This window comes from Talpa occidentalis, unplaced genomic scaffold, assembly GCF_014898055.3.
Source record: "Talpa occidentalis isolate TD23 unplaced genomic scaffold, MPIMG_talOcc4v2.1 talOcc4.1014, whole genome shotgun sequence".
NCBI lineage: Eukaryota > Metazoa > Chordata > Mammalia > Eulipotyphla > Talpidae > Talpa > Talpa occidentalis.
Genome location: NW_023601010.1, coordinates 3,120 through 19,753, shown reverse-complemented (window position 1 = coordinate 19,753; position 16,634 = coordinate 3,120). Strand labels below are relative to the sequence as shown.

At 38.3% G+C, this 16,634-nt stretch overlaps 1 protein-coding gene across 1 annotated transcript; it reads left to right on the top strand.

Moving 5' to 3' along the window:
- Positions 1 to 601: 601 nt before the first annotated feature.
- On the top strand, positions 602 to 16,233 carry LOC119237834 (coiled-coil domain-containing protein 191-like; the record flags this gene model as incomplete). The annotated part of the gene is given in 7 exon segments (XM_037501684.2): positions 602 to 742; positions 744 to 864; positions 5,054 to 5,511; positions 6,218 to 6,330; positions 8,322 to 8,404; positions 9,137 to 9,238; positions 16,025 to 16,233. Coding segments are annotated over 7 exon segments (1,201 nt in total), but the record flags the coding sequence as incomplete, so codon positions are not given.
- Positions 16,234 to 16,634: the final 401 nt, after the last annotated feature.

Genomic DNA, 16,634 nt, shown 5'->3' with positions numbered 1-16,634 from the left:
CATGAAATTCCAGGAATAAAAGGGACACTTCTGTAGGAGAGAATGAACCTTATCCCTCCGTAGACTCTGGGTGAGTTCCATGAGAGCGAGAGCCTTGTCTTTGCCTTTTACACATGTCTAGTGTTTAGCAAGTGTTTTCACAAGGCAGTCCTTCATTCATTCTGTTTATGGTTTAGTAAGTGAGTGTTTGTTTTTAGAGATCCTTTCCCTTATCAAGCCCTTCTTTGGCAATATCCACCTTCATAATTTGACGTTGACTTTTAAAAGTCTTGTTCCTCTTTCTCCCCAAACCTCTGTCTTCCTTAGATTTCTCAGCATAACTAACTTCTTCCTTCATGTATCCGTATTTATATACCTTTGCTTTTTTGCTTCTTCCCTCCCCAAAAGCTCTCAAAAACTATTTTGTTATAATAAAAAAATTGAATATGACTTTTTCTGAGGTAATGTCTTCAGGTATCAATGCCTTCTAAGAGAAAGCCCTGTACAGTGGGGTATTTTATTAGCTTAACTAAAAGGATAAAATGGAGCATTTCTGGGACTCCTTTAGATTTGTTTCATTTTTACTATCAACCTATAAATGATTCCCCTTTTTTAATGGAAGTGCTTTGTTGCTTAGAAAACAACAACTGGCCACTGAGTATAACCGAAAACAAGTTCTCCGACAGCGCTTTGCGGAATGGCAGCGTTGGCATCGCGCAGAGATCCTAAAGAGAGAGCTAACTCTAGCAAAGGAAGAAACCAGGAAAAATGAATGAGCTGCTGAAGGCAGCATCACTGGGGAAACTCAGTGCAAGTGGGTCATCGGGCTTCTGTATACTTGAGGAGGCAACATCCACAGTGGATCCACCTATAAGAAATGGAGAGGTACGGTTTTTCCTTTACTTGTTCTTCTGCCTTAATAAACACTTGCATTTTAGCTTTGCTCTTGTATAGCCTAGGGTGTGATAGCCTTTGTCCAGCTGCCTTGCCTAGGCTGTCCAAAGGATGGGGGGGCTATAAATGCACAAAGGTTTCTTTTTCAGGCAGTGTTTATTTTCTTGACCTGAATCTTGGGCTTTTATAAGCACATCTAAACTTTGGTATACTTGAAACTTGGTAGGGACATAATATAGAGAAGGAATTTTAAATAAGTGAAAGACTCAGGAACAGATATATAAAGCATTGTTCACAACTCTTGAAACTCCTATGATTTGATCATTAGACATTTCCTTTCTAAATGAGCTTGTAGCTTAGAAGAAGGGGTTGTTTAAGTTTTTTTTATTTTTCTAGTGAGAAAAATCATATGTCTTAATTGTAGCAGTTTAGTAGAAGAAAATTACTTTAAAAAGAAAAATAGCTTATAAATACATCAGCTGGTGATAACACTGATAATATGTTGTGTGTAGCCCACCAGTCTTTACTCAAACATATGCAATTTTTTCCTCTTTATATTTCATTCAGTTTTTAAATTTTCTTCAGCCAAGCCATTGAGGATAACTAGTCTACTACAGTACTGAAAAAGGAAAGCTATGTTTGTTTCTTTTTTTTTCTAAAGATTTATTTATGCATACAAGAACTGGAGTGTAGGCCCGAGGTGGGGGTGGGTTGGGTGTGAGGTGAGTGAGGATCACCAGAGAAGAGTAGGGGAGCAGAATAGAATAGTGGATCCACTGAATACACTGCTAAGGGGAGCAGCGGGCGAAACAGGAGAGTCTGCTGGGCCATGTGGGTTAACTCCCTAGCCGGGAATGGAACTCGTGCTACAGTGGCTGCTGATAGCTTCTTAACCCCTTGTGCCACCAAGGAGGCCCCCATGTTTGTTTCTTAAAAATATAATTGTCATTTTTTCTAATTTTTTTTTACATCTTCACAATGTAACATGAGAATTCTCCATGTTACCAAATCTGCTTCCATACCAGTAATTCACAACTGAGTGTATACTGCAGAATCAGACCTTCTAAATCAGATTTTCTGGGTGTGGGGCACCTGTATTTAAATTTAAGTTTCACAGATGAAGCTGATGAACAGCTTCTGATTAAAGACTGCCATTCTGTGCATCATTTTGTTATGGTTGCATGACACTGTCATAAACCATAAGCTACCATGTTATTACCTTCTCTCCTTTGGCGAACATTTAAGATGTTTGTAAACAAAGCTTCAGTGAACATCCTTGTGGCTAAATCTTTGCACATATCCATAATGCTTTATTTAGGATAAAGCCTTAAAAATAGAATGCACATTTTATTTATTTTTTTTAAGATTTATTTATTCATTTATACAAGCACTGGGTACAATCAGAAGCTCAGTGGGGGGCGAGAGAATTCACCAGAGCCAGAGCAGGGAGCAGAGCAGGCAGAAGGACCAAAGTACACTGCTGAGGGGAGCATCAGGCAGCAGGAGAGGTCTATGCGCCATGTGGGACCCTCCTCCGGTGGCCAGGGAGCAGCCGGGTATCAAACCGGCGCTGCAGAGGCTGCAGGCAGCCTTGCAACCCAGCGCTCAACTGCTGCGCCACTGGGGAGGTCCAGAATGCACATTTTAAAGGCTATTGCCAAGTGCCCTTCCAGAAAGGCTGTACCAAAGAAGTACCTGTTTTCCTACCTGATGACATATGTTTATTTTTGCCAAGTTGACAGGTAAAATATTTTCAATTTTTATTATTGATTCATAATTTGCATTTCCTTGATTATCAGGGAGGGTAAACATTTTTATATTGTCCATTTACATATATATATGACAATAGATATGGAAAGATAGATATATAGTGACTTGTTTCCTGGTGCCCCTTGTAACTTTTCTACATGATTGTATATTTTTTTTCTTGTTTACTGGAGCTTTTTATATTTTCGAAGATGTGATGCTTTTATTATTATATACCTTGCGATTTTTTTGGTCACTTATCTTTTTGTTTTATATATGGTATTTAGTATACACAGTTAGCTTTTTATAAAATCAATCCTATCAGTTTTTCCTTTCACTATTATACTTACCTTGTTTGAAAAGCCTTTTGGAGAAGGTCCTCTATGCCCTCACCTCTATCCTAGACCTTCCATCCTTTCACAAGATACTGTTAAGTACTTAACTCAGACTTGTGAAGTTAAATTGGGCAGTAGAGTTTCTCCAGTCTTGCTGTTTATCCTCATTACTACTAGCAAGCAGGGTGGTTTTAATTTAAGCGTAGTATCCCAGCAAAGGGGGATCGTGAGGATCCTTCTTGGGATTTATGTAACATTTTGTTCTCTTCCCCTAAATAAAGGCAATATCTCCACCTATATTTTATGTCAGTTAGATAATTTTGTTTCCATTGAGATTCAAGCAAATATTCTATCTTAGGAAATAGCTGTGTGGAAGTTTTTACCTTACAAAGGTCTACTGTTGTTAGCTTTACATGAAAAAGAAAAGTCAGCAGGAAGTATTTTTTTTTACTTACATAAAATAGAAAAATTATTACATGTATTAAGCTAAAGAAAAAAGCCTCTAAATTGCTGAAATTGAGAGCAAATAGTTTTATCAAGAAAGGATAATATTGTAAAAAATAGAGCAAATGAAAATAAAGGGCTATAATAGACTCCATAGGTTACAAGTTAAAGTCTGGTCTTTTCCAGAGTATTGAATATAATATGAACAAATGAAAATATAAAATCTTTAGTCAGGTGCTCATTAATTATACAATCATAGGAACTCATGTACCAGAAACACATATACCTTGAATTTTTTTCAAAATTATCACTTAGCTAGTTGGTGATTTTCTTCAATTAAACCAGAATGGTCAGTCCTATCCCATTAAGTACAGCCTGTATCATTAAGCTTTTCTTTCATTCTCTTATTTTTACCTTAAGAAGTTAACATGATCCAAAGGAAATCTTGTTCCTGTATTCAAGGCTTTTAGTCTTGCTGGGGTAATAATGTAGTACCACCACAGAGTCTAAAATGGCCTAAAACATATACCCTGCTTGACGCTAAATTACTTAAGCAGGTGTTCGTTCTCATGAATAAATGTCCACCAACATTTTTGAAATAGGAGGTTATTTTTAAAAATATGCAACTTGTCCGAATTTCAATATATCACTTCTCTCACTTTAACTGAGTCTATAGAAAATATTTCCATCATCATGAAAATATTTTTTGAGTACCTCAGTATAGCACCTCATTAAAGCTAGAAGTTTCTAAGATGTAAAATAGTTCATAGTATTTCTCTCCTTATGCCACTGCAGATGGCAGAATCAAAAACTGGTCAGATCCTAGACCATGGAATCAAACCATTCTTAAAAGAGACATTTTAACTATGACATTATTTTGGCCAGGATAAGTTTTCTGGTTAAGAATTCTGTTCTCTTCCCTTCTGTATAGAGCTTATAGTTGAATACCTCAGTCTCTGTTAAATGAGATTTATATGATAGAGTTTTTAAAACTGATTAAACCATATGCTAAGACAAAATGTTATTAGATAACATTATTCTTGAGTAATACAGATATTTGCCTATAATTCTGGGCTTGCAAATACTTCCCCCAAATTATTTGTGAATAACTGGAAGTTGTAAGCTTTAATTTAGGCCTTGGCCCTGAAATAACTGAACACCCTATGGTTAATTTTCTAGTAGCAGGAGAGTCATTGAAAGAACAGAGCTATTACTGATCTGTAAAAGGATTCCTTAGTTTTCAAGTATTTTTAAGAAAAAAATTTTTGATTCTCTGCAAATTTCAAAGTTAATTCATACAGATTTAAACTCCTATAATATATATCTGGAGTGATCTTACCTAATTCACAAATAAAATACTGTCCAAATTAGAAATTGATAAGAGCACATTTTTCTTCTTGCAAATGTCCTGACCCACAGCAATGCTGAGAACAGCTATAACCACCCTCCTACCCAGCTTGCACGGTGAGTGGAACTGCACAGGCTAAGAGTGACTCACAGAGCTAAGACCAGTGCTTCTGAGGTAGCCAGGCCAGGAACACAGGGCAATTCTGGGGTGCACTTGTTTGAAGAGAACAGTGCTGACTAGATGGAGTTGGAGCTCATCAGCACAGCCTTTTAACTGGCTAAGCTATAATGTGTTCCTCTTCTCTCAGGTGACTGCCATGTCCCATTTGTGGGAAAAGCCTCCATCAGAATGCAATGATTTTATGCTCAGCCCCCCATTGGGACGACCAACAAAGAGCAGCATACAGGTTCCCCTCCAAAATGTCCCTCAGAACACATCTGACAATAAGCAGCACAAGACCCTGGATGTTGAGCCCTCCCAACAGCCTGGCGGCAGTGAGAAACTCAGAACTACCAGTCAGAAATCAGAACCTATTTGCATGGGTCATTTCCACAATCGCCATATCTTCCAGCAACAGCTGATTGAAAAACAAAAGAAGAAACTTCAGGAACAACAGAAAACAATTCTGGAATTGAAGGAAAGCCAGCGGTTGGCAGAGGCTCGGTGGGCAGCTGAGCGTGCTGCATCAGTCACAGAGGCACAGGGCCGCCTATTATCAAACCCCAGAGAAGAAGAACCAAAAAGAACCCCTCAATTACTTCCAAAGTATGTCCATTGTATCACAACATTCTTTGGACTCTTTATTAGGGGTTTCTCCTTTTTTGGTAAAGAAGCTCTGGGAGGTTCTCTTGCCTGCCTTCCAGATTTCATAATCTCCCCTTTTATTGCGAATCCTTAAAGCAAATGTGATTTGCTCATGCCAGATACAAGTGGCAAGTGGCTACCATTGTTGTGCTTGCCTTTGTCTGAGGAGTTCTGTTATTATGCCAGTAAAGGTTTGCTTGCTCCAATTAGATTGCTGATTTTCTGATGATATTAGTTCTGAGAAGCCAGGTGGAACAAATATCAGGTCCAAATAGAACTACCCCTGGGCTGGCCAATTACCTAGCTTAAATTTGTAGTTGTTTTAGATAAAAGTAAACATCTTTGCCCCTGGAATAAGAGTCCAAGTTTCTCAAGAGCCATTTAAGAAAGTTTCAGAGACATAATAATATGTGTGATAAAGCGTAGGATATGGAGGGGTCGTAACTATTGGTTTGAAGTACTTCAGGAGAGTTAGACCACCTGTCTCCCATTGTAAACACAGGCCAACCAACTTTCCCTGCTTCTTTATATCAGTTTTATAAAATATGTGTGATAGTGTACAGTTATCTCTGAGAGTGAGGATTAATGAAAACTCTGAGTTTCTCCGGTGAAAGGGCTTTGAAGAAATCTGGTTATGGTCTGAATTCTTTTGCTTTTTTCTCCCCAGTTCGCCTGTTACTTCCCCTGGGACTGAAGGCAGTGGAAGTGACTCCCGAAATTCTCTTTCTGGATCCAGAAGGAACCCAAGGCAGCTGATGGCACCCCATTCCATACTGAAAGGCAGGGCTGTCTTGGGGGTGGCCTGGCAGTGTTTGTCTTCCCTCTTTGAGTAGCTGGGACTGAATTCTGGCAACTCTTTGGTTTGAGACTTGGCAGAGCCTGGTCAGACTTGAGATGGGTAAACACATGAGGAATGGAATTACCAGAGAGAAACAAGACTTTTTTCCTACCCCTTTTGCCAAACTTTTTGGCCTTCTCAGCCAACACACACACACACACACACGTTTCTGAAAGATGTCATTTTTCTAAAATTTGAGATTTGGATTGTAGAAACAAAATGGAACAATAACACAAATGAGAAAACTCAGAGAAACTGCTAAGGATAAACACTGAAAATAATCACCTATCATTGTGCTTTGTTAATATACAAGTATTGAACAGTTTGTAGCAATTTACATCATTATTATATCATTTTGAATGAGTTGTGTCTTGGTCATAGGCTTTTAGTAATGAAATATATGCCAGACATTTTAATAGCTTTTTTGATGCACCTAGTAGAAATCCCTTTTGTATCAAATAATGCTTTGAAACATTTTTACAACTCATCTCCTGAATCTGTTAATTGTTCTCATTGCTATAGTCACAAAGTATACATGTTTGTAATATGTGCTAGGTACTTTGACAATTATATTGTGGTTTATAAATCTGATTTTTCACTTGTGGCAAGATCTCTGTTCTTACAAGAAATGATGTCACTTGAAGGACACTGTCCCTGCTCAGTTCCTACTAATGGAGAGACTGGCAGTCTTTGCATTAACTTCCAAGACATCAGCTTATGCCATCTTTTTCCATCTCTGAGGATGATTGGAAAATGCCCAGTCAAATTACTATTTGATCAAGGAGTTAGCATATCTCAGAACCCCAGTATATTTTCAAGTAGTCCTTCATGTAGCTGTAGAAAAGATGGGAAAAGGACATATGACCAGAGACTCTGCTTAGGACTCTTTCACTTTAATCCTCTAGTCTATTTCAGCCTCCTTAAAGACGGTCTCATTCCCACTCTCTCTGGCACCCCCACGATTCTTTTTCCAGCAAAGCAGACACTTAATATCTGCAAGAAATAGCCTGGCGAGTTTTTTGTTTACTAATTCCTAAAACTTGGACTTACATTTTCTTCTCTATAACATGGCACAAAGAATTGAAAGTAATTATTGGCTGACTTAGGTGAGCAGAACTTGATACTCCTCCCACCCATGCCCCTCTTCCTATGAAAGCCCCGACTGATGACAGAGTCATATTATCAGACCATCTTGCACATTTGCTTCTTTTGGATCGATATTTAATAGACTGTCAAGAACAGGAGTCTGACACTCAAATTTGTTCAGATGCCAGTTCTCCAAATGCCTAGTACAATTCCATTTCCTGCCCATCTGGATATACAACCCTTAAAACTAGTTTAAAATGTATTCATTGTGACCCCAAACTTTAGTTTGTTTGTTGTTGTTGTTACATATACAGACATATGTATAGTGACTTAGGAAAAATTAACAAACTTAATGGGATTTGAGAAGTGACTATTATCAAAATATTTTTTAGATGTAATTAAAGTTTTCTACATGTGTTACAGGAGCATCAAATTAAAAGCCTGGCATCTAAGTTTTATTTACTACAAGTATCATCTAGGTACATTATCTTATTTAAACCAGTAATCAGTTTTTCTGATAGAAATGTAACCAAAAACGTAATTTATTTGAAAATTGATCATCATTAGTGAGGATGAGATTATAGTTCTTTAACTTATAGGGTATAAGTATCTATATCTTATATAGCTGTATTTAATATATTTATATATTTACATATTTAAATAAATACATATGATATATACAGACATGTACATAGACATGTATGTGTAGCTACATATATTTCTGAAATTGTGAACACTCAACTTATAAGAAAATCCTAACAATAACAATTTTTACTGTAAAATGGAGAAATTTCTTTTTCAATATTCCTTATATCTTTGATACTGTAACTCTGTTACTATTTTCTAGCCATGGAAGAGAGAGCAGCTCAGCGAGCTGAACGTAGGCGGATCTTGGCAGAGAGGAAGAAAAAACAAGAAGAGGAGAAATTGGTAATAAATCAAGAATGCAAACTGAGGCAAGAAAAAGGAGTTGTATAGGTCTTTGTTAAAACATGAAAACTTGCTTGTTTAGCTCTCTTATGACAACAGAGTTAGACCAACTTTGAAAATAGCTTTTTGCCTGCTAACCTGAACTCTCTATGACAATTTTAGAAAAATAAAGGGGGAAAGCATCTTCATCATCCTAAGTGTAGCAGGAAGGAAGAATTGAAGGGAGCCAACAAATTGGAAGATTTGTATTATAGATTGATGTCCAACCTGATACTTTGTAAATTTTGACCCAGACTGTCAAAAGTAAATTTTGCACCTATTAAGAAAAAGTAAATATGCCAACAGTTTGGGGTTGGGTTGTTTTTTGTTTGTTTGGTTGGTTGGCTTGGTGAAGTGAAAGGGAAAAAAAAATTTTCCCATATTGTATATAGTTTGGGCTTAATACTTCTCAGGTGCAAATAAGAACTAAAAAGTAATTCTTTTATGATGAAAAATTAATGATCTTATTCATGTTTAGTCTTACCTTCTCCTAAGTAGACCAGGATTCTTCTAGATAAGATTTTAAGTTGCACAACTGACCACCTGTTGGTCAGGTTTCCTACTTTTATTGCAAAATGTAGGCTTCTTCCAGAACGGGATAGGTATGTTGGTAGATGCTTGATTTTTCTTAGTATAGCTCTCATTTCTGTAAAAATTGAGGTTCTCATTTCTACGAATTTTAATCTTGATCAGGCCCAGTTAAAAGCCCTAGAAGAAGAGCGTCAGAAAAGGGAGGCAGAAGAAAAGGAAGCTCAACTTGAGAAAAAGCGACAAGAGAAGAAACTGAAGAAAATGGTCAGTACTATCTATTTGGGCAAGTCACCTCTTCCTTGAAGTTTATTGTGTGCAATACTGTGGCCTTGCACACCTTCCCGTCCCCAGAACTTCTGTGTAGAACACTCTTCCCTCACCTTCATTCTTTTTTCTCTACCTTTGTGAAAACCTGCGTCTTCTTCAGATCTTAACTCAAACATGACTTCTACATTAGCCTTTCCTACTGCACCTCACTTTCCTCTTCACCCAAGATTGGGGTAGGTGCCCCTTTATGGACTGAAGTATATTTCCTTTAAAACATGTCATAGTTTCTTAGTATCTTAGTCTGTTGAAGCTGCTGTAACAAAATACAGGGTATCTTGTAAACAGCACAAATTTATTTCTCACAATTCTGAAGGTTGGAGGTCAAATATTGGGATGCTATCATGGTCAAATTCTGGTGAAAACCCTCTTCTGGGTGGTAGTCTGCCAAGTTCTCGCTGTGTCCTCACATGATGGAAGGGGTTAAGGAGTTCTGTTCTCTGGAGTCTCTTCTAGCAGCACTTTCTATTCATGAGGGCTCCATCTAAGTACCTCTCAAAGCGCCACCCCCCCCTTATACTGTCACATTGGAGCATTAGAATTTCAACATGTGAATTTTTGACACATGCAGACCAGACCATAGCACCTAGTCTTGCCTTGTTTTTCATGACCTTGTTAATTTTGAGAGGCACTGGCAAAGCATTTTATAGAATGTCCCTCAATTTGTGTTGGTCTGATGTTTTTCTTATAAGTATTCTGGGGTTACAGTTTGTTTTTGTTTTTTAAAGAATACTCCCTAGGTAAAATACTCTCCCAATCTCATAGCAGATATATGACTTATCCCAGGATGACTTATCTCTGGTGATGTTAACCTTGATTACTTGATTAAGGCCATGGTCTCAGTATTAGAAGACAAGTACCTCCTCTGTGACGTGTCTCCTCTTCCCTTTGCATGCTCTATTCTTTAAAGGTCATTCATTAAGTCCAGACAGCTCTCAAAGCAGGGAAGAGTTGAATGTTTAGCTCTGACTCTTGAAGGGAGGAGTGTCTAATATATAGTATTTGGAATTGTTTTGTGAGGTAGACTTATTTCTCTTCCTCCACTCATTTATTTAATCATTTATATCAATGCACTTATATATATATTTATTTAAACTTTGAGTTATAAAATCTATTTTGTTATTCAGATTTGCTATCTTGGGTCAGTGGAAGCTTTTAAGATTGACACCTGTCTACTTCATCTAAGTATGAACTCATACCTAAATTAATATATTTATCTATATAGATACAGAAATAAATATAGATAGGTATGTATACATGGCTTAGTATACATTAGAAATGATGATACCTTAGTAGCAATAAGCACCCTCACTGCTCAGGTCTTGCTTTCCAAGTACCATTTAGAACCAGGGCAGCTTGGAGAAATGTTGATTCTAGGGCTGAGATAGTGAAAATATAAGATGAATAGTGTCAGAAAGTTAAATACTCAAAGAATGAGGATGGGGCATGTCAAAGGGACACAGAAGTCAGTTTCATTTAAATCTTTATTATTGCTTCCATACCTGCTAAAACTACCTCCCTGATCTTTAATGATGACTCTCTTATCCATTAGAACCTTTAATAGTATTACCATAGTTATTTAAAATTCTCTCTCTGATAGTTCTAACATCTCTGCCATATCTAGTCTTGTTCTGATGATTGATTTATCTTTTCAGACTCTATTTCTTGTTGAAAACCATGTTGTACAGGGTAATACAACTGAGATAAGTAGGACTTTAGTATGGAGATTTATGTTAATCTAGCTTCTAGTAGGACATATGTTGTTGCTATGGCTACCATGTTGAGACTTGTTGTTATGGGCATCACAGACTCCATTTCCTCTATCGACTCTGTTTTTGCCTCCTGTGTTGGCTTTATGTCTTCCCTTTGTGTTGCTCCCCAGAGAGTCTGTCTCTTACAGCTCTCCAGGTTATACTGCACTATTATTATGGAGGTTTGTTAGTGTGGTGGTGGGGTGTGAATGAGGGGGGGTCATTCTCTAAAGTTTTGATTTAGTTTCAGTCTGTGGAGTACAAAGCATTAGATATTCACAAGAATTTCTACTGCTTCAGGGGTGGAGTTCTTCCCTCCCCCTTCATGCCCTTCTTTCAGTATCTGCCACTTTCAGTCTGTGACCTTAAAAATCCTTCCCTGTGATGGGGGGATGGGTCTAAGTCAAGTTCCCTCCCTCAGCTGTAGTGTATTCCACTGGTGCCCACAGATGGTCCTGCTTACAGATGGAACCTTTTGTCTCCTAAGGGAGAATGACCTGAGCAGATTTTATAATACCTTCTATTCCTCTCCCCCAGCCAGAGCCATGGTGGGAACTTTACCTGGGATTATTTTACTTATTATTTACTTGGGATTATCTTCCTAATCCTGTCTGTGAGAGCCTGGTAGGGTTTCTGGAGCAAAAACTGGCAAAAAGGTGGGAAGTCCCCGAGGACTGAGACCCCCAGGAGGTCTACCCTCTCATCCTGACTCACCCTTGGCCTCAAGCAATTCACCAGAATTTCAGCATTAGTTACCTTACTAGCTTATGTGGTATTTAAAAAGGACAGACAAACTCTTTGATTTGGCAACATGGAGGTTATTTGTGACCTAGACAAGAGTGTTTTCTGTGGAATGCTGGGAAAGGAGCTCCATTCCAGTGAGTGGAGGAGAACATGAGAGGCAAAGAAGCAGGGACCATTACTACAGATAGGGACCACATTGGATCAAAGAAGGATTTTGTTTGTTGGTGACTGGGGGTTTTGTTTTGTTTTTTAAAGATGAGAGATAGCAGCACATATTTGCTTATTGATTAGCCAGTAGTTTGGGAGAAATTCGTGATATGAGAGACCAAAATGTGTAAGTTACAGGACTGCATAAGTGGAGATATAGTCAAGAGCAAAAGGAAAGGGGGGAGAGGAGAGTGCTTAAATGGACAGAGGCCAGAGAGTTAGGGGAAGCCCTTTACTCTTAATTGTTGCTATAATTCCTGATCTTCCAAAGCAGAATTGACTGATTATAGGTACACATTCAAATGAGTCAGATTTTGGTATGCCATTAACAAATTGTGATTTTGTATCCATGTTTAGCCTAAGTGAACAAAATGCTGTCTCACAGCAGTCTGCATCGTTTCATGTGGTCCTCCCAGAAAACCTTGCAGGTCTTATTACAGACATATTGTATACAAGGTAATGGAAAACGTGGGAATAACAACAAAATACAGTCGGTTCTATTGGGGAATCCTTAATTAAGGGAGGAAATATGCTTACAAGTTTTACTCAAACAGATCTCTAATTTATTAAATATTTTTCTGTTTTCTCATGGTAAAGCAAACTTTAAAAAATGTTATTTTCCCCAAATCCATCCAAAAATTTCCTTTGGAACTCACAACATCAGCCGTAGAAATGTAATTCTAAGAAGATAGTTACACCATAACTTAGCCGTGCCTGTGAACAGTGTTATTTTGGCCAAAGAGCTTCTCCAGAGGGTTATGGTGTGTGTTCTATTCCTGTCTGCAGGTCGCAAGTGTTGTCTGGGTGCTACAGGCACACCCAGTGGATGTTTCTACTTTCCTTCCTACTTAGCCCTTGACTTCCCTTTGCTACTCACGAGAAAATTCTTATACATAATTTTTTATTTCTGGCCATTCAATTCCACATCTCAAGTGTCTGAAATAAAGACTATAAAGGTAATTTTGGCTTACGGTTTTAGAGAATATGGATATTTCATCTTGATAAATTTGCCCAGAAATACATCATTTTGATTCGAAGCTTAGAGTAAATCTCCTTCCATATTAGAAATGTTACGGTGTTCTCGGTCTTATTTCCCCCCCCCCCCGAAAGCTCAGGCAATTACGGAGCTTGTCAGAATCAGTAATACACCACTGTCCCTTTCCTGAAGTGAAATTATGGGAAATAAAGAAGCAGCAGCTTAAATTCGATGTTGTTATATTTATACTACCTAGAGGCCCCTGGCATGAATGCAGTCTGAAATCTCTGCTTTTTCTGTGTGACTTTCATAATGGTTGTCAATTGCTACCACTTACCATTTTTAAGTAGTATCCTTTTCCTCTCACCTTTATTTTAGGCTATTTTCATTAAAGAGAAAGAAATGGCATCTGTGTAGTAGACTATTAAGTTTCTGTCCTATTTCTCAAGCAGCCTATGTGGGGTGGAGTTCTGCCTTAGGGTAGCTAGGATATCTCTGTTGGGGTATCTGTTCTGAGTGCATCATCTGGAATGGTTTAACTTTCTCCTCCTAGAGGAGGGAGTGGCTTTTATTTTTCTATTTATGGTGCAGGAAAGTACTCACATTTTATTGTGAAACAGAGGGGAACACCACAAAATTTTACAATTACGTTAAAATAAGCATAAAAAGGGCCCAAAAGAAACATGTCAAAATGTTAGCTATAGGTTGGAGGATGAGAGATGGCGTTTCCGTTTCTGTATTTTTCCTGATTTTCTAAACTTTCTATATAATACTTATTCTCTATAATAAGGAATTCTGATTTCATATTTTGAGCAGATTTCTCCTTTCATTACCACAGTCTTCATCATGAGATCTTCTGTCATCTGTGATAATGTTTCATATTGGAGGGGGGCATAAGGGCCTTTTAATGATCAAATGCCTTTAACTTGTATATTGACTTATCGTTCATCACTTAAATAACGTGGTGTAAGAATGTTTTTCTAGACTTTTAGTGAGGTGTCTTTAACTTCGAACAAGGCAGTGGCATATAAATCTCTACCCCAGAATCTAAAGGAAGGGTCTGCATTGCTAAGTTCTCCATGAATGCTGAAGGGAAAATACTGACTGCTATTATAACTGGTTATTTTATTTTTTAGTTACTTGGTGAGACATAAATCATGTCTGTGGACAGTGACTAATAAATCTGAAAATGTGCATAACCCTAATTCTTATAGGGCTATGACCAACTTTTAACTTTTCCTCACAATTGGAGGAATTGCTCCCCTTTTTTCAAGTTTCAGAGTTCTGTTACCATAATTTACACAGTGTTCATTGTGGAATCCCTCTGTTGAATTTTTCAGTTCAGTGTCATTTTGTCCTTCTACATTGTGTGAACACATTGTGTTTGTTGTGTTTGATTACTGCTTGGTTCTCTGTCCTTGTCGAAATTCTTTTTCTTCATGCATTTATGTCTTGAACTCAGCAAGCATCTCTAAGGCCATTATTTTGAACTCTTGGGTAAATCACTTATCTCCATATCATAAAGACTGGTTTTGATTGAAACATATTACCCTGTTTCTTTCTTTTCCTTGACACCCTGTGTTGGTTTCTGTGCATGAGATGAAACAGCCCTCCTCCCTGTCTTGACAGTGGTCTCATGTAGGAGATGAACCTTGTAGTTCAACCTGGCCCAAGCTCTTGGTTGTCTCGCAATCATTTGTGATTGTCCCAATCACTGTCATTGTTCTCAGTCGCTTCCAGTAGTTGAGCATATGCCCAAGCCTACAGTGTCCCAAGGGCAGGATTATAGTCAGCACCTGTATGGATTGGATGCTGCTTAGAGGCAGCAGCTGAAATGTAGTTAAACCCCTTCCAGGGAGAAACTAGGAGAGGTACATTTTTGCTTGTTTCCTCTGCACTGAGCCCAGGTTTAGAGCCACAGGGCGGGATGCTGCTGCGTTCATGTCAAGATTGCTTCTTTGTTGTGGTCTGCGGGACTTGTGACGACACACGTCACTGGCTGTCAGAGCAAAGCAATCCAAGGAACTATCTCTTAAGTGGCAGCTACAAAAGTTGGGGCATCAGAAGTATGCACAAGCTCCTGCCAGAGAGATGCTGACAATCTGGCTTAATTGTTTTTTTTAATTTATTTTATATATTTTTTACATCACTGCTCATTTTTAAACAATGTTTGGTTCCCTCCCACACCAGGTTAGTCCTCATAGAATTTTCTTCACCAATGCACCCGTGCACCATCACCTCAGTCCCCTGTGCTCTTCCCTCCCTCTGATCCCTCTCCCTCCTCCTCCCCTGCAGGATGTCTCTGATTTATAATTGTCTGTTTGTTTTTGTTTTGATGTGTTTTTTGGTTTAATTGTTGAAGCAAGCTGGAAAAAGATAGGGAAGTGTTCAGTGGCTTTCCTGTCTCTAGGGAGGATCACAGTCAGCCCTCAGACAGGAACTGAATTAGAAGCCAGGCTCTCAGACAGCAGCCTGTAAAGTATCTAGTCAAACTCCTTTCAGGGAAAGACTAGGAGGGGGGCTTTTCTTTCCCTGATCCTTCTAAGCTGAGACCTAGATAGGCCATATGCAAAACTAGTACTAACACACCCATTAAGAAGTGATTCTTTGCTGTAATCTTGTGTGTTTCACAGACACAAGCATTAGTGTTCAGAGTTTGGTGTTTCAGAATTAGATGTTCAGAGGCAGGAATTTTGTCTCAAAAGTTGGGATGCTAAATGTGCAGTCTAAATCCTTTACTCTCAGGGAGAAGCAGGGAGTTGAAGTTGCCCTCTCATTACAGAGCCTGGGATGTGGTTTATGGCAAGAATGTGTCTTAGTTTTTTCTACCCATTTCTAGGTGGGAATTTTCTGTTTTGCTCAATATGTATCAGTCACTCAGCTAGCTGCTGAACTGCTTTCAGAAGGAATTAATTTCTCCATGTCTAGCTTCACAATTTAATGCATCTGAGGGAGGAGGAAAGTTCAGGAGCTCCTGTCACCATCTTGTTCCCTCCATCCCTCCTCGGCATTTTTATGTGTGTGTTTCGTTTTGTTTTTTCCCCACAGAAAGAACTAGAGAAGCAGAAGAGAATTAAGAGAAACCAGCAGATGGAAGCAATAGCCAAAGAACATTATGAAAGGGTCTTGCTAAGAAAAAATGGTCTGGAGCCTTGGAAGAGATTGAGAATACAAAGCAAGCAAAACATGCAGGTACAGTGTCATACTCTTGCCCCCACCCCCCCAAATTAGAAAATGGACTTTTCAAATAGGATAAATACCCAGTTAGACTCTGGGAGCTGTTTGGTAATTTAAAAGTCAAAGAGATAAATGAATTGAGTGTGTGTATTTGGGGATAACAGTTTAAATTTTGTCTTCCAAGTAGAGAAAGACTTCTATACTTGAATCAGGTTGGAAAAACTCTAAAGTCAAATTTTGATTAGAGACCTCTAAGGTAAGAGAAATGGCCTCTCTCAATTCTATAAGAATTAACAAAGAGAAAATAATCACTGTAAGGCATTTTAGGTTTCTGCTGTGATAAAGCTGCACAACAAACTGCCCCCAAATATTAATGGCTCAGACATTTATTTCTCATTCACATGCCTGTCAGGCATTTGAGGATTGGGTTCAAGATTTCCCACAGCCTCTCATTCTGGTTCCAGCAGTTAATCAGGGCATG